The sequence below is a fragment of the Gopherus evgoodei genome, chromosome 5, assembly GCF_007399415.2.
Source record: "Gopherus evgoodei ecotype Sinaloan lineage chromosome 5, rGopEvg1_v1.p, whole genome shotgun sequence".
Lineage (NCBI taxonomy): Eukaryota > Metazoa > Chordata > Testudines > Testudinidae > Gopherus > Gopherus evgoodei.
This window is the reverse complement of record NC_044326.1, coordinates 128760965-128785306: the sequence shown is the minus strand read 5'-3', so window position 1 is coordinate 128785306 and position 24342 is coordinate 128760965. Positions and strand designations below refer to the sequence as shown.

Genomic DNA, 24342 nt, shown 5'->3' with positions numbered 1-24342 from the left:
TTTGCTGCTTTTAAACATATGTGTAACTGTTTGCAGGATTGGGGCCTTCGCTACTAAAGGTGGGATCTTCGAAAATGCTCAGTATTGGCCTAACCCTGCTCTCATAAGAGTCAATTGGATTGTTACCAGAAACTTCAGTGGGAGAAGAGTTAGGCCAACACATAAGAACTACTGGGTCAGACCAAACGTCCATCAAGCCCAGTATCCTGTCTTCCGACAATGGCCAATGCCAGGTGCCCCAGAGGGAATGAACAGAACAGGTAAACACATTGCACTTTTGAAAATCCCAGCCTATAGCAATTTGTCAAGATTCTGTTTGCGTGCTTATGTGCGTGGCATCTTTAAGGTGGAATAACTCCCTCTCTGACATCTCCTTTTCCTCCCTTTATGTTTTGTTTTTATTACTCCACCCTGCATGCTGGTGGTTTCTATTGCTGCATCTCCAGATCCAGTACCGAGCAGGAACATTTACAACATATTTGCATGTGCCAATTTCCCTTTTTTTTAAAACCAAAAAGCACAAAAGCAAATCTGGATAAGATACGGCTTAGAGAGATTTATCAGATCTGAGGCACAAAAAATGAGTGTGAATAAAGAGTTCAGGCTATATTCATCCCCTTGGCACCAGTTATTTCACAATTCCAACAGTAGATGTCCTGCTGGGACAATCTGACTCCAAGTGTGAAAAGATTTTTTTTTTTAAATACTGTCATTAAAAATAAACAGTTGCCTTGACACAAAATTTCCATAACTTAAACTATTCTTTTCTTTCACTTGGCTTGAGAAAGCCCCAATTCTTCCATGAGAGCTTCAAAAGTTCTTGGCAAAGACCAGGGTCAGGGTGTGCATGATTCCTCAATTGTATTTCTTAACTCTTGATATGAAGGTCAAGCGGTTTCCTAAAGAATTAAACCTGCCTGGCTTGCTTTGACTTGCAGTGTAAAGGTCCTTAATCTTGCTGTCTCTATGACATTCAAACGAGGCTGCTCCCAGCCTTCAAAAATCTTCAGTCCCTAATGGCCTGTACTGAAAAAAGTAACAGCATTACAGAAATCTACCGTATCATCCCTGAAATTCCTTCTGTGGAGCAACAATCACTTCACAGGAGCAGAATTACCAAAAAAAACACCCTGTAATCATTTGATATTAGAAATATATGGGACCTCACTGGAAACAGATACATCAGCCTATTGTCTTTCCTCAAAAATAAGTTTTCCCTTCCTGCTGAATTCTTCCATGTAACCAGAAATCTGGACATTTCTTCACAGCAACACTTACACACAGGGCCAGATTCTCCATCTTCCACAGAGTGGACGTCAGAAGTATCATCCAGGTAATGGGGAAAATCCCACTAGTCATACCCATGAACATGAGCAGTGCCATTGTCTTCACTGAGCTGCTCAATTAACAATTAAGCAACTGGACCTAGCCATCATAATGGAAAAAAGAAAATGTCTTCAAAGATAGGCAAGCTACATTAATTCTGTTGCACTCGGGAGAGAGAGATTTTTGCACCTTAAAAGGATGTACGGAAATGTCTGATCTTTTCTTTTCCCCTTTCTCTCTCTGGCCCCCATTCTTTTCTTCTGGTTAACTCTGCTCTTCTTCCTTCTGCAATGTTATTTCATAGAAGTTAACAAAGCGCACCTACATTTCACTAAAATGCTCATCCCTTTCCTTTTTTTAAAAAAAAAATCTAAATACTGTCAAACTCTTTGATCCAAACTATGTTTGATCATTTGTCTCCTTGGTGCCCTATCCATTGTTAGGTATGCACTGGGGACCTGAGTCAAACCCCAATTATCCCATTGATTTCAATGGGTTTTGCCTCAGCCCCTTAAGAAATACATCCTCCCACACACGCCAGGCTGCAGAGCCCCCTGCAGGGCACTCACTGTAGGCCAGAGTCTGTAGTAGCCCCCCGCCATATGGGATATCAATGGACAGAGGATCTGCTAGCAGCAGACCCACTGACAGAGCTCCCACACCTTTACTGGTCCTCTATTGTCCCACAACTAAAAACACTCCTGCACCTCCCTACACACGGAACTCTGACACAGGCCTTGAGCAGTTCACACAAATCCTCCTTCCACTTCCCATAGGGTAGGATTTTCCAGAGCACTCAGCACTGGCCTACTCTACTCCCATTCAAGTCAATGGGAGTTTTACCACAGACTTCACAGCGAGTGGAGTTTGGCCAACACAGAGCACTTATTGAAAATTCCTCCCATAGCTGAACCATGATGGTTTTGCTCCATCTGGGATTCTCTCAGACCAAGAAGGATGGGCAGGATTTGCCCCATAGTGAATGACTTGAACTGTGTTTTTGCATTTTTGCCCACTGCTCCAATTTACCTGAAAAAGTGTAACGTGCAAATGAACCGATCAATAGATTCATTCTCCTTTTGAAAAATCTATTCTTAAACACACTTGTTGTGGAAAACTCGGGCACAATATAAAGCGCAATAGGTCAGCAACACTGCGATGCTACTGACAAAAGACAACCCGTGACTTTGAATTCCATTCTTTCCTGGCTCAGGACGATGAAGCTGAATGACTTTGTGCTGCAATTTCATTATTCACAAACTCACTGCACACAAGTAAAGCTGAAATAATTACTATATAAGGCCATCCTTGAATAGGACTGTGCTTGAATAAGTACTCTGCTGACATACAATAACTTCAAACAACTGTAAATGTTCTTGATATAGTTGCATGCAGGGGAGAGATTCAAGGAGCTGATGTCATCTTTTCTATTTCCAGAGTTTCATGCCAAATACAAAGCCCTGTTTTCCCCTGAACATAAAGGCCTTGCTTCCAGGGAATTCCCTCACTGCCAGCTGCCCCACAAACACACATTTTCCCATAGCCCAGAATGTAGAATCAAGCAGAGACTGGCTATTCCCTTTAACCACACTCCCTCCAGCCCTGTCCCCACTCATGGAACACAGACGTACATGCAGCTCATGTACCCCAGCCTAAATACAGGGACACAGGCTCCCACTGAAGTGGAGGGGATGGTAGGATGGTAAATATCAGGCCTGGAAGCTTATGCCACAAACTTTATACATAAGCTAAAATTTCAGAAAATTAGGGGATTTCCATTCCTCAACAAACTAACTTCTTCATTTTTTCCTGCACATAGGGGAAAAGAAAATGTTGCATTATGTATAATTTTAAGAAAATAAAAAGAAATGGAGCTAATAAGACCTGTGCCCATCACCATTCTGATCAATCTGGCCCCCATCTCTTTTTAAACTGCAAGTTCTTAAGTGCAGAAATCCTGCCACCCTATGCATGTCTACAGAGATTATCACACACTAGGGCCCTGATACTGACTGAAGTCTTTGGATGCTGCCTCAATATAAACACCACCACTCGTGGTGACATAACATGCACTCACTAGTCGAGGACTGGAAATACATCGCCAGATCTGATCAGCAGTCTGATTTTGCGGGGCAACAAGACAATTGTACTTAAAAGGGCCTGATCCTCGAGTCACACCATTCTGTAAGTGTGAAGGGGTTTTAAACTGAGGGTAAATGTAGTTTACACCCACTTTAAGCAGCCTAGGGGATTATCTAGAAGATGGGGTGTGTGATACACTCTAAAAGGGATTGATTTCGAAAGCACACTAAGATATTGCGCGTTAACTGGTCTGTGTAAACCCTGCTGGTGTGCTTTAACATAGTGCCGTTTGCAACAGTAGGAAGGAACCTTTAGCGCACACCAGCAGGGTCGGCATGGACCAATTAACATGCTACATGTTAGTGCACTTTAGAATTCATGCCCTTAGTTATAATGAGAATTGGGTCATCCATGAAAATTGTCAGAGCTTTAAAAATTCACTCGCCAATTCACCAGCAGTGAGTAATAAACGTGCCATGACAAGTGGGCAGTCTAAACCATCTACTTCTGCAGAATTAAATCTTCATTGTTGAAAACGATTACATTTCTAACCTCGATGGCTGGAAGATAACCTTCCAATGTCAACCAATGCAGAGAAGTCTTCCTGAATCTGCAAACTATAACAGTGCGTTTGCTGCTCCCCTTCCAACCTCACAAAAAAAGAAGCAGAGTGAGATTAACAAGGATGTGGTCAGTTTCACACTGCTATTTAGAGTTACAAGTCAGAACAAAGAATCATATCAGTGTCACTCTGCTGCTGAATGAGCAGCAGCACAGTCAGCAACAGGAACTATTCATGGGAGAAAAGGACCCAAAACATGGAACAGAGGTTGAGAATCAGAGAACCCTGCCCAGAGACACATCTGGCAGAAGCCAGAAAGCTGGGAGTACACACCTCTACCCTGACATAACACTGTTCTCGGGAGCCAAAAAAATCTTACCGCGTTATAGGTGAAAGCGTGTGATATCGAACTTGCTTTGATCCGCCGGAGCATGCAGCCCCGCTACCCTGGAGCGCTGCTTTACCGCGTTATATCTGAATTTGTGTTATATTGGGGTAGAGGTGTAGTAAGAACATCCCCTACCCTTCTCCCAAACACACACAATTTAGTAGGCTCAGCAGGTGAACAGCGAATTCCTTGTCCTTTCCAGCAGCCAAAGGATGCATTTTAAAGACCAGCGTGTTTTAACTGCTATCTTAAAAGCAAACAGCATCAATACATCACGTGTTCACTGTCAAGAGAGACACCGCAGAGATCTCCAGAGACAGTTCAAGGCAACAAAACTGAAACTTTCACGAAGTCGCATATGGCCATTAAGTGAATGGATAATCTACAAACAGTTTTCACCGTCAGAAGTGTTTATTGGTAATAAGGGGCTAAGCACTTCTGAGTCCACACAGTTTATCAGAATAAAGATATGCAAGATAACCCATGGGCACATGACCACAAATTTATCTTTGCTGTAACTCCACTGACTTAATAACATTACATCAGGACTGAATGATGGGAATTCTCCCATCGGCTTTGCGCTGTCTGCACCATGGGTTAGGTTGGTTTTGCTGCATCACTCAGGTATGTGGATTTTTCACATCTCACATAGTTATACTGACCTAATTTGCTACTGTAGACTAAGCCTCAGTTGTGTTCAGTCCAATTTTGCCTCTCAGCCAGGAGGTTGGGAGTTTATGCCCTGATCTAGTAAAACACTTAACCACCTACTCAACTTTAAGCGTGCAAACGGTCCCACTGACTTCACTGGGAATATGCACTGGTTTAAAGTCAAGCATGTGCTCAGGTGCCTCGCTGAATCAGGGGTTTAAAGTCATGTGCCAAGACTAAAGTGCACACTCAGTTCTGTCATAGAAGTGAAGGACTTGGGATGTGCTCACTTCTGGGAAACACTGTCCTTCGTATGACCGCTACATAATCCATCTAACATTATTACAAGCTTGTCTGATCTGGGTTTACTAACTCGTTAATACATAGGCTTTTGGTAATCAGGCTCTTTTGGACTCTGACCAACTTCTTAGTTTTTTTTCTCTCTCTTTTTAAGCAACTTCTTCTGTTCTGGAAAGTTCATAAGCTGAAAGTTCCACCATCTATAGTTTAGCACATCTCGTTCTCAAGTCATTTCAACTGCAGCCAAGACATAGGAGGGTGTATGTGCAGGAGTGGCTCAGCTCCTTCAGGGGTATCTGAAGCTCAGTGCAAGTTCACAACTAGACATTATTTAAAGCCTCTGGAAAACAAGCTCAATGGCTATGTCAGCCCTTGGATTTGGGGGCAATTCCCTTCTACTGAACTAGTTTCCGAATAAGCTGTTTATTATAAGTACAATAGTTAGACTGGATGTCTGCAGTGTAGAGGTCTGCACAATTTCTGCTCCAACACTTCCTGTTCTGCAGCCTCGTGTTTACTTCACTGGACATGTTATAAAGCGGCATAGTGGTTAGCCATTCTACTTCATTCATACAGGATTTAATTCAATTAGAGGCATTGTACAGAAACATGGCCAGTCCTTGACCCTGTGCACTGAACCCACAGAAGCCTAAATCTGAGTAAATTAATAACAGTATCATGTCTGGTTAAAAATATTTCAGCTGCGGCTGGAGGGGGGCAGAAAAACACCTACGCCAATCACCACACTAGCAGCTGTATAAAAACAGAAGCTCAACTGACAATAAATTATGAAAAGGAAGCCCACGTCTTTAGGAACTCCCCTCCCCGTCACTTCTTTGTGCTACGCTTGCCTCATTTCTGTCTTGTCACACAGTATTGACACTGCTTGTGCAAACACCTTCTCCTCTGGATCCCCTATTGTCTGCGACAAGCTGCTATTATCGCTTCTCCTCAGTCCAGTGTAAATCACGAATAATTGCACTGACATCAATGTATATTGGTGTAAGTGACATGAGAAATAAGGCTTCTTTCTTTTCAAATCCTAGCTAAACAACTATTTTCCCCTTTGCTAGTTCCTCTTAATGTTCTCTCCCTCTGCTGCTTTTATATGTGTAACAGAGCAATTATATAGTTTGCAGTAAAGTTGCAAAGTATTTCAGGTACAATTCTTAAGAAAGGTGCTACAGAATGTTATTGTACTGCATGGTATTACACACACCCTGCCAAGAATACCTTTTCCTGTCACTGTTTCAACACATTTCATGTTCAGGGGCCCTTAAGAAAACAGTACACTAGCAACAACTTGTGATCAACATAACTGTACATTGACAATTAACAAAATATGTTAAGTGTCAATTCATTTCACGGCATCATTTGATTTTGCTTAGCCCCAGTCTGCAGTTCAAAAGTTTTGGCAGCAGCTAGCACCATAAATCATAAATCTTCTGGCATCTGTTCCTCCCATAAAACTACACACTGAGTTCAGGATTCTGGGCAGGTCATCAAGCACAGCTGGATTCTTTTCAGAGCAACCATATCAATTTTCAAGTCTATTTAATGTTATGAAAACAATAAATGGGATGAGCATACAAGAGATTTGTTTCCCTAAATTAAGAGATTAGCATACCACAGATTATTGGAGGACTAGCTCGGAGAGATTTTAGTCACACTCAGCACATCAATATTTTGAACAATGTAAGCTTTTCAAGATTTGCGGTGGGTGGGTGTTATTTTCTACAGATTTATTTCTAATACACACCTTCATTTGTCTTTATTATTGCTCATTGGAAAATGGAAGCAGTTCCCCAGAGAGACTGGCCATTACTATTTTCCAAGGAAGCCAACAGCTTGATAGGCGAAACTGTGTGTACAACAACATAACTAACGCATCTTCAGTACAATTATATTCCTGCTGTACATTTACAATCAATTTTTGAAAGAAAAAAAAATGACCACTTGTTACAAATAACCTAAACAGGCATGTGAAAGTTATGTTGACATTGCAGTAGAATAACTTTCACTAAAGTCATGCCCAGCAATCCGTGTGCAAAAAACATATTTATGGTACTATTAACTCCTGTTCACTGCATTTGCAGCTTCGGGAGCCTGGAGTGCTGCACACCATGCCCTGATAGCCACTCTTGTGTACGTTCACTGCAAAACATACCCTGCACAAGTCTGAGACCCCCCAAAAAAGCACAAGGAATACAGTAAATGCCATTCTACCAATGTACACTATTCCCAAGAGTGACCAATATACGAAAATTCCAACGCACTAAAGCAGAGGTTATGATGTTCTGTAGGAATGCTATGACCATGAACAGCGAGCAAAACACAGCTGAGTATTAATGGGTCCATACTGAAAGCAGCGCCATGAACCATGACAAAATACAAACCAAATTAAACTATGAGAAGTGCTTGGGTCATGTCCATAGTATGGCATTTGCACAAAAGTCAAGAAATTTAGAATTGAAACTGGACCCCTCTTCCTCGCTTCCCATCCTGAGCCCACATTGCACAAAGCACAAAATGATGTGTCTGTTGATTGACTCCATGATAACATGTTTCAGGGGACATCGCATATCCTCATAACAGAGAAAATATCTATAAAGGAGAGAACACAACATGGGCGGGGAAGGGGCTAGGATCCACGGCTACAACCAAGGCAAAGGTGGCACAAAATATATAATATAATAATTGGAGATATACCAATCTCCTAGAACTGGAAGGGACATTGAAAGGTCATTGAGTCTAACCCCCTGGCTTCACTAGCAGGACCAATTTTTGCCCCAGATCTGTAAGGGGCCCCCTCAAGGACTGAACTCACAACCCTGGGTTTAGCAGGCCAATGCTCAAACCACTGAGCTATCCCTCCCCCCTTGGTGTTCCACTGCAAGCACTGGATGCTGGGCACAAGTCTGAAGGCTGCTTCAAGCTACATCAGCTCCCAACAGACTGAAATGACAGCCAGAGCAGCCTTAGTGCACCTCCTTCCCTCCAACCATGCTCCCTACTCTGGCAGCCTAGAGGAGGCTGGCCTACAAGTCCCTGTGTCGATTCTAGAACACTGGAGCATCCCTACTACTGGAGGGTGACCCACCGATGGCAGGTTACATTGATTCAATGACCTGCCTGATTTTTCCAGCAGTGCAGCACAGAGCCGCCACGCTGTCGCAAGAACCTGCCCTGCAATCCAAAAACGTCATGTTTAACGGCTGCAAGTCTCTCTCGGCATCTCGTTCCATGCTGAAACATCAGGCAAGAGTAAGGCTGTTAAATTCAAATCCTCTGAGCTTCATCCCAACTATACAAAATTAGCATGGGTTAAAATCATTTCCAGCTACACTGTTTTCCTGCACAGCGTCTGACAAGCCAGACTGAGTTGAGCCAAACCATGTTCGAGCCAAGTTTACAAATGTGCTTAATCCAGGTTCTAAAATGGTTCAGGCTCATTCTCACTGACCGACTCAACTGGGACTATGTCTAACCCAGGTCTCCATGTGGCTTTCACGTGAGTCTCAGAATGCCTCACCGGTGGACTTTTTTCAGCTTAGTTGAAATAATATTTTCACCATTGTAAGGTGGTGAAAAGAACAGAGAATTAAATCTAAGGGGGAAGAGGTGCAACATACAGCAATGGGTTAATATACTAGCCTTTCACCTCTGGAGACTTTGGCCCTGAACTCACTGAGACTTATGGGCTTTTACATATTGACTTTGGTGGGACTACTCACGATGTGTAAAGTTAAGCAAGTGCATACGTTTTCACAGGATCAGGGCCGTAGTGCTGAATTCAGCCCTGGTATAGGCAGGTGTACCTCTAAATTTATCCCTAGAACTCCAAAGGGAAGATAAACATTTAATTCTAAATTTCTTTGCTTTCTCAACTTTAATGGGAGTTAGACCCCTTCATGCCATGGCCAAATTTGGCTTCAAAGATAAAAATTCATTGTAGATCGTAAGAGTAAATGAGTACAGTAGATTACGTGACCTAATTTACCATGGTCCACCATACACATTCACACTTAGGACCTGCAAGTGTACGTATGTGGCTTAAGTTTTACAGCAGATCTTGTTTCTGGCCAGGCTGGGCTCTTCCCCACTCCAAACAATTGTTAAATCACTTGAAAACAAAAGATCTGACTCCAAAGATCTGACCTGGTTCTTCACTGTAGCATTTTGCAAAGCCAAGAGCCGAGCACTTCGAATTTAGCTCTAGTAAAAAATCCTTTTTAAAAATGCATGAGCCAGACAAAGCAGTGCAGCCCGGGCAAGATGAAATTCTATATAATTTCTGTGGGATAGTCAATGCTCAGATATCAGCACAACGCTAAAACAAGCCCCAGCATCTCCCATTTTTGCCCAGGCATGTGTCTTTGCCACTTATTACCTACTGTGCAAATATGGTGTGGAAAGCAATCACGCAACATGGCCACACTGCACTAAATGTTGGACACTCAATCCAAATTAATTTGAAACTTATCAAGTGTATTCATGGTGAAACACCATTTTGACATTGCACTCAAGTGAAGCTGCAGAAAAGCAACAGCAGAAGTCACAAACATTGTGGGACCTACTTTTTATCTTCTGCCAAACATCTGTACTCTCAAAGGGCACCAAATACAATTACAGCTATTTCCTGAGGTTACATTAGGGTAGCGTGTAAACCAGGAGGAAGTTTTAAAAGGGGTGGGCGGGGAGGAAGGACTACCATCTCCTCCCCCAGCTAAATGAAAAAAATGAAAATACATGGAACATATGGACTGCATAAAATAACCAGTGATGTAATATCATAATATTAGTGAGGTTATTCTAATTATACAGTGTTCAAGCAATGCCTCATTTTGCAATTACTTAGTAAAATAGATACAGATTATGAAACAACAGGTCATAATGGATGCATATTTTAACACAGTCTTTCCCCCCAAATTAAAAAAAAAACAACAACTTTGCTTATGAAACATTGCTTATTACAAAGGCCATGACAAATTGTTAGCTTCAATAGCAGAAGGGAACTTAAAAAACATTGTTAAGTCTAACCTTAAAAAACAACTCATCACTAAGGAAACGCTAACTATACTTCAGCTGGACTTCTGAAGGCTTCATTTTGTTTAAAGAGTTTACAGTATCCGTTATGTAATGTAACTGAGAACAGTTTAGGGATATCTGACAAGTCAAATCCAAATCATAAGGCACACAAGGAGCAAACACACAAAAAAAACCAAAAACCTGGAACCTTGGCAGTTATGTTGCTGGCTTATCAAGCTCAGTGTTCTAGAGGAGAACATTATATGATTTGTAATATGTCAGAGAATGTCAAATTAAGGGCTGTACAATCCTGAAGGGTAGAGCAGAAACCATTCTATTCCAGGCCATTGAGTCCTTTAACAACTACATGCAATAATTCCCCAAACTATCTACTCGTCATCTCAATCACATGGAAAAACATAGTACAATGTTAGCACTAAACCTTGCACCAAGTGCAGCTAGAGTATTAAGCCATCCATGTGGATTAAGGAGGAGACTGATCTAATCGGAATAATTTTTTTAATGACAACTTGTTGCTTTTCTTTCTTCACCCTCCCCCTTAAAGTTTAAACATTTAATTGCTCGCTTCCTGGCTTCCCAGTACAGAAACCAAGCATATTTTCCTCCTACAGGAAATGTTCCAATTAGGAAGATTTCTAATTGGTAATCAGCTGTTTCTTTAAGTTGATTTTGGTCTTGAAAAAATGTTTCAGGGCTATGAAACGTCAAGGGTATCCTTAGTGGCATGCACTTCACTGACCTCTTTTGAAACTTGTGCTTTCTATTTCTCTGCAACCAAGGCAGGTAGGAAAAACAGGGCAATTATTTAAATAAATGCTGGAGTCAGGAGCTAGGTGGACAGGTTAGTAAGAGCACTAGCATTTCACCTGTATTGGGGTGAGATGGCTTTGGTCTCAAGTGACAACTTCCTTGAAACAACCTTGTCTCTAATCACTGTGTCTGTACTACAGAACTGAACTGCATACAACTGAACCAGTTGGATTAGAAACCATTTATATACAAATGGTTCAATGCATTCACACTAGCCATATGGATTCAGTTTAATGCTACTTGTGTTTCCACTAAGGCTATGCTAAACCATTCATTTTCAGCTGAAATGTTCACAGGCTACCCATCCTATAGATCATAGCACATCCCCCCACATCAGCTGATTCTGGGCAGATCTGGCAACATGATTGTGAGACAACAGTGGAAATTCACTAATCTACAATTACGTTGTCACCAGAACAGCTCAGTTTGAAATGGTTTAGATGAAAACAGTTCTTAGTCTGGCTGAAAGCAAGTCTGGTCAAAATGGTCCTTGGAACTCGTGAGAACACTTTTGCACACAAACATGAGGTGTTTTACAAGTGCTCTAGGGGTGAGTTATTCTTGGAATGGCAAATGTCTCCATGATACACAAGACTTAAGAACTGGGAGTCAGGAGACCTGACTTCTATTTCTATCTCTGCCACTGATGATGTCTATCTTTGAGCACTAACCACACCTCTCTGTGCCTCTGTTTCTCCTCCCATTCTCTGTCTATCCAGACTGTAAAATTTTTGGGACAGGAATTCTCACTGTGAGTTCAATACCGTGCCAATGGGGGCCATAAGCTTGACTGGCACTTCTAGGTTCCACTGTAATAATAAAAACAACAATTGTGGATATGTGTAAGGAAAGAAGTGCTCAAGGCACATATTTAGAGGCGTTATATAATTTGGCTACTCAAGCAATATTTTACACAGCTGTTTTCCTTCAGATCCTCTCACTTATCTATCTTATAACTTAATGGTAAAAATGTATTGTTACACAACCATTTATTGCTATAAGATGAGGAAGAGCTTGACTGAAAGAAAAAGCATTAATTAGATATCCTTTTCTGCTATTCAAGTGAATGTGAATTATAGAGGGGGGTTTTATTGACTGATCATTGCAGTCAGATCAGGCTTTATCCCCATAATAAATGAGAGTTTTACCGGAAAGAGCTTCTACAATTAAGCCATAAGCTTTTATAGCAGTGCCAGCTAACACCACTTTAGCTAAGGGCTGTCAGCATGTCCATTATGAACCCAGTTTTTCAGAGGATTATAACTTGCCTATAAAATTTTATTCCAACAAGAAAGTTGGCAAACAAAATCTCTGCCTCAGGGAGCATTAATACGTTTAAAATTGTAACAACGATGCTTTAAATACAGAACTGTGTTTATCTGTATATATGAGCCTTGAAAATTGCAAGGAAATTTTACCAGTCCAGGCAGAAGATCTATTCTTATGCCTTTTTCCATTGTTACTGATTCAAAAACAAAAACCCAACACTAATGTTGTTTTATTCATCCATTTAAAAAAAACAAACAAAAAAAACCCCAAAAACTACCTACTCCACCTGGTTATCTGGTCCTTAATTTAGTTCTAGGAGTCCTGGTTATGCCCCTTTTATCACCATAAATAATTCCTCTCCAACTTAAGTCTTAAACTATTATCATGCCCCATCTTCCCCAAGTCACCACTTAGTCAAGAAGTGCTCACAGGACCAGAGGCTGATAGTGTGGCACATACAGAGTTACCTACTACCCAACAAACAGCTCCACTAATTTCAGAGGGATCATTGGCCGAGTAAAATCCCACCCAATGAGAGTAAGGGTCTGAGAATCTGGCCCGCATTATTTCACTCTATTAGTAACACTCTATAAATCAATCCCTCCAGGTCCTCCCATCCCCAATCACGGTTGCTGCTCTTTGCTAAACTTCTTCCAATTTGTCAATATCCTTTCAGTAGTGAGGTGTGCACACCTGACGGCGAGACTGAAGGCACATTTCCGCTAGAGCAGCTTATAGACAGACTATGACCATTCTGCCCCCTGGCATGATGCCTCTCCATTCTAGGTGACAAACTTTGGATTTCATATCTATTTTGTAATCTTAATTTTGCTTTTCCAGCCTAATTTTTGTGTTTTCTGAGAAAGCTACAATTTTCTCTTCATGGGAGTGGGTTTCATCCCATGCTAAATGGACCCAGTCCATTTGGAATCTACTCAGTCTTAAAAGATTCGCTTAAAGTTGTTTATATTCATAAATAATGTATATGGTTTGACAATCAAGTTGGACTGTTTTTAGAACGGTGTTTTTCTCTCCCTCCTTCCTGTATGAAAGCTCCTGAACTTACTCTACAGGGGAAACAGTAAAATCGACTATACACAAAATAATCAATTAAAACAACAGAGACAAATATTTCTCTCTCTAATCAACTTCAGTTATAATAACCTTAGGTACAACCTGTTACAGCAGAAAAATGTTCAGACAGAGGGTTTTTTTTTAAAGCTGTTTCCCTTTTAGTATCTGTTAAGCATCAAGTTCCTGTAGCCTTATCTGATAAGTGTTTGGGGTTGTTTTAAACATGAGAGCATATTTTACTTCCCATATTATGCACTGTCAACTCATAATATGAACGCTAAGTGATGTCTAATTATTGCTGGTCACGTACTTTAATGAAGTTACTAAAGAGATACCCATATTTTAAAACAAATGTTACATTTAAACAGGGCCGGCTCTAGCCATTTCGCCGCCCCAAGCACAGCAGCACGCTGTGGGGGGCGCTCTGCCACTCACAGGTCCCATGGCTCCAGTGGATCTCCCACAGACGTGGCCACGGAGGGTCCGCTGGTCCCACGGCTCTGGTGGACCTCCCACAGGCGTGGGATGCTCCACCAAAGCCACGGGACCAGCGGACCCTCTGCAAGCACGCCTGCGGGAGGTCCACTGGAGCTGCCTGCCGCCCTCCCGGCAACCGGCAGAGCGCCTCCCGTGGCATGCCGCCCCAAGCACGCACTTGGCGTGCTGGGGTCTGGAGCCGGCCCTGTTTTTAAAGGCATACTCTGTTCCAGTTCTGCTCTCAGAAACAACCATGCAACTTCCACTCACTGCACCAAAAATCCGTGGGAGTCCTGCATGCACATGTGAAGATAGAATCAGGACCCTTTCGTTTATTTTGTTTTTCAGAACCAGGTTATTCAAGCAATTTAGATCCCGAGACCACATGCTCAACCGTGCACAGTGTCCGTAATGGAACATCCCACAAACACAGATGAAACTCAAAATGTGAACCTTTCTGCAAGCTGGAGAAAAGTCTAGATCAGGTCAGATTGATTTAAGATTTGGAGTGCAGCCTCCCAATCATGTGGACCCTGAGGAACAAGCAGCAGGAGAGACCCACTCCCATGCAGGCCAAGATGTCCAAGGACTGCTGCCTCCTTGCTGGCCCCCCTTCCTTTGAGATCCTTGTCACCTATCCCCACTGGAAGAGCAGTACAGCAATGGAGTGGAGTCCCCAGTCAGTACAACAGCAGCAGGGAAGATGGTCCTAGCAAAGTGAATTCCGTTTTCAAATCAATACGATTTACAGCTGGGTATCTACTGGAATAACAAAGGCTCCACCACGGAGGACATCTCAGTGAGTGCCTGCTCCCCTGCTCACCCCATCAGCCTGAAGAACCCCAACCCTGTGGAGCTCCAACACAAGAACTTCGTTAGGAAGACTAGGATTTGGGGGGGAGGGGTGCGGGGGGAGGGAAAGAGATTAAAATGTAGGCCGCATCTGGCTCCCAGCTCTGTGCTTTAATCACTAGAGCCTGCTGCTTCTTCTCAGTAGAATGCTTCCACAACAATGTTCATTTCAGAATCAGTTCAAACCATTAAGAAAATAGAGCTAAAGCTGTAAAACTTCCAGATGTGTATAAATAGGACTGTTTCCAATACAACTTTTTTTAGAACAAGCTTGATTCTTACGCGACTTCATGAAGAACAGTTATACTCGTGGTTGAGATTTTCAAAGCTGCGTCTAAGGGATTTGGATACTCAATTCCTATTCATATTAATGGAAACTGGGCACCAGGATCTCCTAGGAAACTTTGAAAATCTCAGCTTGGGGTTATTTTTTTAAGGACCCGAACAACTCCTCAAGCACATGCTAAAGTCCCACTGAAGTGTTCTAAGTTAAACACTTCCCGAATCAGGACATGGATCCTCCAATGTACTGGCCAGCTCCTTGAAATGTGCTCACCATCCTTTAACTCCTAACAAAGACCATAGGTGTTCAAGATGGTCAGCGCCTCACAAGAGCTGCTCAGCAGCTTCCGACACTGCTCCCTAGAACACTGATGTGGTTATCACACTCTAAATGGCCATTCCTGAATGATGCTTTAATAGAGAAGAAATATGTTAATTAAATCCCGTCCATCAGAAAAGATTTGAGCTCCTCATATGGTACCAAAATATCACACTGTGAAAGCAACTGTGCACTCCTAAACTCTTAAATCTCACATTGCCACTGTATTTATTCTGTTTGCTCATGAAGCCATACTTCCACATAATTATCAGCCAAACTAAATCAGTAAACCATTCCTGATAGGGTAACCAACTCGCCTTAGCATTTTTCTTTTAAGCTACTAGACTTTCTGCATAGATTTATTTACTCTGACAACTTTGTTCATTTGACACTTTGTAAAGCTGGATATTAACAATGCCAGAAAAGCTTACAGAACTTCATGTGAGTTATCATCGCACAGAAGTATGCATAAATAAAATAAATTGTTCAAATACAGTATATGGGGATATTATTCAAAAGAAATATGGCACAATACATAGATGGGTAAATCCTTACTGACTTCATTGGGAATTGGAACAAGTAAAAACTGAAAAAGAACTTCAGGATTTGGGCTAGAATTTTTCTAAAGTTATGTCTATGTTGCACTGCACACTACTGGTGTGAGCATGGGGAGTATATGTAGCTACACACCACAATGAAAGGCAGGTGGTGGCTACATGCATCAGTGAAAGGCTCTGGCAGTGGGAAGGTAGCAGAGAAAGGCCCCAGCAGCTGCCCCCAGCCTTTCCCTTCCCCACTGCTTCTCTGTCAGAGCCTTTCCCCACTACCGTCTCCACAGTCTTTCCCTGTGGTGGAAAAAGTTAGCCAAAGACCCATTACCAATTTATGGACGTTTCAATCACAGCCCTAGAAATGAGCAAGTGATATTGACAGTGCCCCACTGTCCAGCTTCCACATGGATAACATTTTCCAGGGGGAAAAACGGATGCCAATGGATTTTTCAGATTGCTTCTCAAAGCATTTAAATCCTTGAAGTTGGAGTCACTGGCAGAGGAACTGGCCCTTAAAGTCTTCAAAATAATGACTAACAGGCATTCCCTAGCATTTGCCACATGGATTTACTATCTCTTAAGGGATATGAAGTAAGAGCCTGAATAGATTGATTGCATCTCTTTAGACTGGATGAGGAATCTCGTGAAACAATATAACAGCAAAGAGAAGAACAATAGTTTAATCTATACCAGTAACTTCTAGAGAAAAAACACATTATTCAATGGAAAAGTTCACGATTTCATAACTTAGTTATAAGTAGTGTCCTTTGTTTAAAAAAAAGGGGGGGGATGGGGGGACAGCAGTGAGGTCTGTCTGGGAAGAGAGCTTCATTCATTAGTATACTTAGAGGCTCACATTTGACATTCAGTTTGCACTATTTTCCTTTATGAATAAAAGCTGTATTGAACAACATATGGAGCTTAAACCAGCTTGAGATCACTGCCTATCACGCTGACCAACAGTCGCACTGTTTCCTTTTACTCCTCTGTCTGTCTGCATCCATCTGTTGTCTTTTGCCTTATACTCCAATAGCAAACTCTTTGGGGCAGGGACAGCCTTTTTGTTCTCGGTTTGCACAGCACCCAGCACAGCGCGGTCCTGGTCCATGGCCAGAGCTCCTATGCACCTACCACAACACAAATCATTAACAACAACCAACATCACCTTTTAAGGCACTGGTGCTCTGACAACTATCCAAACTACCCAGAATTTCCTCTAAAACCAAACACGTAAGTTATGGCCCATACAACTGAAGATGCCTACTTGACCGAACTAACTCAAATATAGCCTCCACACTGACCACATCAAAATCATGAACCGCGTCTCTTGGCTTCATCCCTTCATGTCCCTTTCAAACACATCACTGCAAATCAGTTTGTTCACCTACACTCATTAACGGGACCCTTCGGTGAAATGCATAAATGCAGGAGTAACAAACCAAAGTAAAAGACTGTGTTCTTACAGGGGGGAAAAAAGTGGGTAAAAGCAGAGGCCAAAGTGATGCTTCCAGAATACTTCCGTATTCTTACTAATTTCTGGTTAGTACCATAACTGGCTTATGGAATACTTTAAAACTAGTTGTTCTCAAACTGTTTTGAATAGCTGTACCACGTCACCAGGCTAAGCCCTTAACTGTAAAAGTTTCCACCTCATCCCCTTGATTTAGGAAAACTCACCTACGCTTGCATTTTGCTAACTCTATACTGAGCCAGACCACATGCAATTCAGTGGATGGCAGGCAATAGCAACGTATGGAAATGCGTCACTAAGGTAAGTACGGGAAGTGTATTGTAGATACCAGCGACTGGGAACTTTGAATTTAGGGCCCAATTCAGCTCAATGAAATCAATGGAAATGGAGGGCTCTCTGCAACTTTTAGGATGCAACCAGCTCCTTGCAGGCCTTTAGACTAAATCTAGCTAATTATAATGCAATTGCCTTCCTGGCAAAAACCAAGCCTCCACAGAAATCAAGAAATTGACTTGAAAAATCCATCAAAAGTTCTGAGAACGTGTGCTCAATAATACTCACAGAATTAATTATTCCTTTAAGCGCTTGGAATCCTCCAGTGACAGGGAAGACTTGTTCTTTTGTATCAGCAATTTTTTCAAGCTTTGGAAAACAAACACAAATAACTTGGCAGACCAAACACGTTGCACAATATTTTTCAGCCTGAAAATCTAAACGTCGGTCTAAAAGCAACAGGCTCTATCATTCAGCAAGAGAATGAAAATCCTAGATCCCATGGATGTTCTGGCCCAGAGTTAAAGAGAGCAGTTATGGTTTTTCTGAGCAGGAGTAATTGCTGCAACATGACATGCAGCTAATCCCACTGTATGGTAACCACTCAAATTCAGATAAAACCAGAGTAAGGGGATCCCTAAATATAGACCATTTCAGACAATCATTTTACTTCTCTTCTTGGAGTGGAGTTAAAAATCAGCACTAAAACTGAGAGAGTGCGAGAGAGAAAGAGAACTGGTGCAAACATTCTGCTTCCCCATTTGCTTCATCTTACTTTACAAAGTCTTCTCGTATACCCTTTCTTTAAGGTTCCTTCTGAACACTTTTCCATTTAAAGTCCAAGTCTTCCTACTCCATTTACATCTGCTCTATAGTGCTAATTCTGCAAAGGATCAGCTTATATGAGCACAGGACCTAAAAAAAACAATAGTTCTTTTGTTTTCCAAAACAAAGACTATTGTCCCCCGTCAACTCAAAGCTTATCTATAGTCACTGTACTCATGGAAGCTGTGGTCCGAACTGGTTAACATTTAAATGGAAAGTTTACCTAAACTATCTGGTCTAGGTGGCTATCAATAAGTGTAATTAATTTCTGAGAGATCTTTTCTCTAACAGAACAGTGGCATCCACTCATTCTTTTACCTTCTATTAATAAGCAAATGTCTAAGTATCTACTTCCTGCTCTGGGGAAGATATTGCACGATTCCAACATAAGTACAATACATTCATCTACCACAGTGATGGCTGCCTTATAAAAACTTGAATTACGACATTAAATTAGTAATAACAACAATGCACTTACTTGTTCTTGTTTAAAATCAAGGACCCCAACACAGTAAACTCTAGCCCCTAAACTTCTGGCCTTATTTGCCTGTTCCAAAATAGAATGAAGAAAGAAATACACTATTTACACACCAGGCTATACACACACAAAAACACAGCCGAATGTAACAGACAGTTGCAGTTCAGTACTCACCTCTTTTTCTGCATACAAGGGGATCTGACCATCCAATTTACCATCTGTCAAAGCAATTATTATACTGGAGAACTTTGAGCCTCCTGCACCCTCAATTTGTTGATTTGCCTGAAAATGAACAATAATTATCCAGTTTGCAGTCATACCCGAACTCAGAACCAAGGTGCTTCTACTAAATGAATGTGGCCCTCTGAAACAATCCGAAAAAGACTGAGTGATCAAATCCATCCCTAGAACTCACCTCTTCAATCAATCCCCCGTCTCCCCTTTACCTATTATCCTTTCATTAATTTACACCAGAGTTGGATCACAGCCTTGGACTGTAACTTGTTTAGGCTAAGGCGCATGACCAACATTTTCCAAAGTTACAAGTGACTTTAAGAGCCCCAGTGTTTGGGTAGTCAAACCGACACACATTTAAAGCGGCATGATTTTCATACTCTGCAATTTCTGATGATCATGTCCCTTTAAGGGGTCTCACTTTCAATATTGCAAACCCCAAACCTTCAAAAATCATTAGACAGCCTCCAAAATATAATGAAATCAGATTTAAAAGAATAAGGTTTTTTTTAAACAAAAAATTTGGGGTTCTTTATATTTGTGTTCTAATTTTTCAGCCCTTTACGTCAGTCACAGTGTCAATCTTTTCCCCACAACTGTGATGGCTAGAAACTACTTTTTCTTTTTGATGAAAAGTTAGATTCTCACAGATTCCCTGGTCCTCAGGACCTGGGTCTTTAAATTAAACGTCAAATATTGTGAGACTCTCAATACATAGTTAACAACACAGCCAACTGGATACCCAAAAATTTAGGGAGCCAAAATCATTAGCCCTATGGAATATTTTGGCCGTGTCTTTATCTATGTTTATAAACAAACATGAAAATTGTAGATGCTCTATTAATGTTCTGTAATAATTATAATACTATAAAGCTGTGGTTATTTACTATACTCAATTCTTTAACTGTTACACAGTGTTAGTTACTTATTCCATATGGGAAAACTAAGGTCCACCTCTTGAGTCTAGGAAACAATACAAAAGAAACTTCATAAGGCAAACCTCACGGGATTTCCAAGCCCCTACATGGGTTTTTTCTCCTACCAGAACAATCTTTGCTTGAGTAAGGACCCTGGGATCTGGCCCTTAAAGACTATTGGATATAAGATCCAGTAACAAAAAAAATGCATGCAAAATGTTTTAAATGCATATTGTTTTGTTGTTACTTCAACAGGGCATTCAAGTCATAGGAGAACAGACTTTTATTTCAATTATAAGAGTATTAACACTTACTAGTTTTAATCCTTCGTGCATGTATGTATCACCAGCTGGCTTTACACTACGTAAATTTTTAAGGCCTTCCATGATTACATTTCTGCAAATAATTAGAAAACAAGACCAAAGGTTGTTCAATCAATAAATGATGCTAAAAATCACATTGACAACTGGCAAAAGTAATAGGTTTTGATGTTCTGTACGTCCTATTGTATAAAAGGGCTACAGCATGACCCTGAAATTAAAACATGCAAAAAAAAGTCATTCAGCTCATAAACATTGTGCAGAGACAAATTTAAAACCACAACAAAAGCTGTGCTTTGGTAACAAATACAGTATGCCTAAGTTACGCCTTGCTTTGAGGACTCAGAAAGAATCAGATCCAGGAGGAATGTTTCCGATGGAGCTTATACTAAAAACAAAGGTCCATGCACTAACTCTGAAACAGTTCACTAGAAATGGTGTCATACTTTTAGAAGTTTACTTAGTTTGCTTGCCTGCATTTACTTAGCTTTGAGGCACACGTAAATTAAAAAAGAATCCACCAAGATCCACAACTTTATTTCTGCAAGCAGCATAATGGAATGATAACCCTCATAAATACTGATAGGAGGTCATTCATGAGCCGGAAGGTGCTAAAACGGTATGACAATATTGAATTAAAGTACATTTTCTAAATAAAAAAAAAAATCTGTTCATTCTTTCAGCATCTGTAGGATGTTCTTGTGATTAAGGCAATGAACTGGGATTCAGGAGAGCTGCGTTCAATTCCTGGCTTTGCCACAGACTTTGTGTGTGACCTCAGGGAAATCATTTAACTTTTATGGGTTGCAGTTCCTCATTTATAAAAAAGGGACAACATTGTTTCTCTGTTTTACTGGAAAACCAAAAGAATAAATCCACCAATGATGGTGAGGTCCTCAGATACTATGGGGATGGGGCTGTGGAAGCAAATAGGCAGAAGTAGAGGAAATATTTTGAATGCAGTCACTAGCAGCAAAACTCAAAGGATTAAATTAAGAGGGCCACAGCCTCAGGTTCTCAGTCAGTTTTCACTTGGGCAAATGTCTAATGAAGTCAATGGGTATTTGCCCTAGTAAGGAGACTGTCATATGGTCCAGAATGCACAGAATACAACAAATACAGATGACAATGAGGGAGAGTGAGGGATTGGCTAGGAAAGTATTTCCAGACTGCATGAAACCCTTCCTTAGGGCAGACAAAGACAGAAAGAATTGGAACACCACCCGGCCCGAATGCCGTGCACAAGTAATTTGTTCCACTGATTAAGTTTCTCTGTGTTTAGAAGCTTTATTCCAGAAGTACAATATGTAGATGTAAATTTCAATTTGCTTTCAGCAACTGATATCCATATTGACAGTTGCAAGTGCAAAGGAAGAGATTCTGTGTTAAATAGATGGATGAGAACAAGTTACGTAAGGCAATACAATCTGTTTGATCCAAATATTTTACATTCAGCATCTATAGAAACAACTTGAAACTGATTATGTCTGAATGCAGATTATAAGCCACATACTTAGTGTTTGCCAGAAATGAGTGGCAGCATGTCCACAGGCATTAACGTTCTGCTTGCCAAGAAACAAACAGCAATTGAAGTTCCAGTTTCTGAAACAGATTTCATACTGCAAAAATAGCTCTCGAACAATCAGCTCAGTTTTATCCAGTGTGTCTCATGACCAGGCCTCACAGGACACTCTGGCACCTCCAGGCCTCTTTTTACAGTTGGTTCTGGTAAAATCTTTGGCAACAAAAACTGTCACTTCTGCAGCAGCAGGGAGCAAGTCACCATCTATCTTCCAGTAGCAAAGCAGGCATTGTAACAAGGAGGTTCATGCTGCCATCACCTTCCCCCCTACCCACTCCCAGAATTATCCAGAAGTCCATGCCTCTTCCCCGTTATGTACCTGTTGATGTAGCCATCAGATTGTAAATTGTTCAGGGCAGGGAGTGTCATTCTATGTGTTTGCACAGTGTCTACCATAGTGGGGCTAGGATCGCTGGTTGGAGTCCCTAGGCCCTGCTGCAGTACAAATAAATAATAATCATAACAATAAATTATAGAGCTCTGCAGGCCTCTCTTATGATTTAAGTCACACAAAAGGTGGAGTGGGTGGGGGGGGAATCAATCCGTTCACTACAGTCTGTAACTTGCAGCCTGTCTGTGTTTGGGCTGAATGATTACAAATATAACATCTCTTCTCAATTCAACATATGTGCCACATCACACCTCTGTCTTTTAGAAAAGGCACATTACATCTACAATAGCTACCCTGTCTGTTCTTTCTTGTGTGCTTCATAATTACTTAAATAATTCCTCCACAAGCAGCATAAAGCAAGTAACATCATTCTTACAAGGCTTCCATCATGTCTCATCTAAACTAGATTGTAAACTCCTACGATCAGGGACCACCGGTGAAATCCTGGCCCTCTGAATTCAATGGGAGTTCTGCCATTCACACCATGTCTTTCCTCTCGATGGTCCTAGTTCTGCTTCCCTTTCTCATGGTGAATAGTACTCTCTCAGGAGTACACCCATTTATTTCAGTGGGTCTATTCATGAAGTCAGGTGCGATTTAATATGAGTAAGGGTGGCTGAATCAGGTCCGATGTGAGACTTAAAGAATACTGTTGGCAGAGGAGCCAAATTCTGCACTAATTGCACTGCCGTCACTGGGACTGCGTCGTGTACGACTCAATTCAGAATTTGGTCTAGACGGTCTAATGATGCAACAGTACTAAGCACTGAGACCCAACGTAAAATAAACTACAACACACCAGCATCTGCCATTGGCTGAGTCCACACCTTGACTTTCCCTCTTTAGTTGGTCTAGTGTAGCTATGCAACTCTTCATGCGGACTGAATTATTACATGGCATTTATCAGCTAAACAGGTGCTGACAACACTGGAAGCCGTAGTCCAGACAACCCAACCGCTACTGACACTGTTTTTGACACCGTGTCATGTAACCCTGCCTTGATATAGCACTGAAAATGGTGTCATCAGCCAGTGGCCTGTCCACATTAGGGCTCTGAATGTTGCTAACAAGTTAGCAATTTTAAAAGTCTTGCTAATGAAGACAAGACCATAGATGGTACTCTGTCAAGATACATGGCCTGATTCAACGTCCATTAAAGGCAGTGGATATTACAGACTTCCATCAACTGGATCAGGCCCCTACAAGGATACGTCACATAAAAAGAAATAGACTGACTTCGCAGCAGGTATCAACTTCCTTTGCATTGGTGTGAACAAATGTATTTCTGACAGGCACAAAGAGATGGAACAAAATGTTACTTGATAGTGATGGAGAGCACATCTGAAAAAATATGCTGAAGAAACTGCTGAATGCCAGTTCCTGCTAGAGAAAGGCTTTGCCCTTGGAAATAAATACTGCTCAGGTCAGCGTTGGCTGGAATTGTCTGCTGCATAAGCCTCAGGTCACACAAGTTAAATTCAACAGAGGATTACTCTGATTTGTGAACCTGAGTTTTCATAAAAATTGATGAAGTTTTTCAAATTGGGGCTCTAAGTTCTTTTAGGCCAGTTCCAATTTCATATTTATTTACCATCCCACTCTGACATCTCGTATTATTAATCAGAATAGCTTGAGTACATCACCATCAACAGGCCTTTGAGAGTACACTCTGATTCCCAATAAGGACATCACCCAAAAATGCGCATGAGGGATTGTCAACGTTTTCTCCAACAAAATGCAGCCGTGCCACCAAATTGCTATAATCCAACAGTTGTATTAGGAAGCACACACACACTTGTTGAAGGAAAAAATGTGTCATTTGACAAAAACAGGGAAGTTTTATCTCACATCTGTGCACA

The 24342-nt window shown here is 41.3% G+C and overlaps 1 protein-coding gene across 2 annotated transcripts in view; it reads right to left on the bottom strand.

Annotated features, from left to right (window-relative positions):
• Window positions 1-24342, bottom strand: part of ANTXR2 (ANTXR cell adhesion molecule 2) — a 166498-nt gene that overhangs the window by 131932 nt on the left and 10224 nt on the right. For both annotated transcript variants that reach the window (XM_030565101.1, XM_030565102.1), the window contains exons 4-7: window positions 20505-20586; window positions 19214-19321; window positions 19040-19108; window positions 18025-18105 (exon numbers count right to left, since the gene is read on the bottom strand). In XM_030565101.1, the coding sequence (XP_030420961.1) occupies window positions 18025-18105; window positions 19040-19108; window positions 19214-19321; window positions 20505-20586 (340 nt within the window). The remainder of the gene's footprint in view (window positions 1-18024; window positions 18106-19039; window positions 19109-19213; window positions 19322-20504; window positions 20587-24342) is intronic.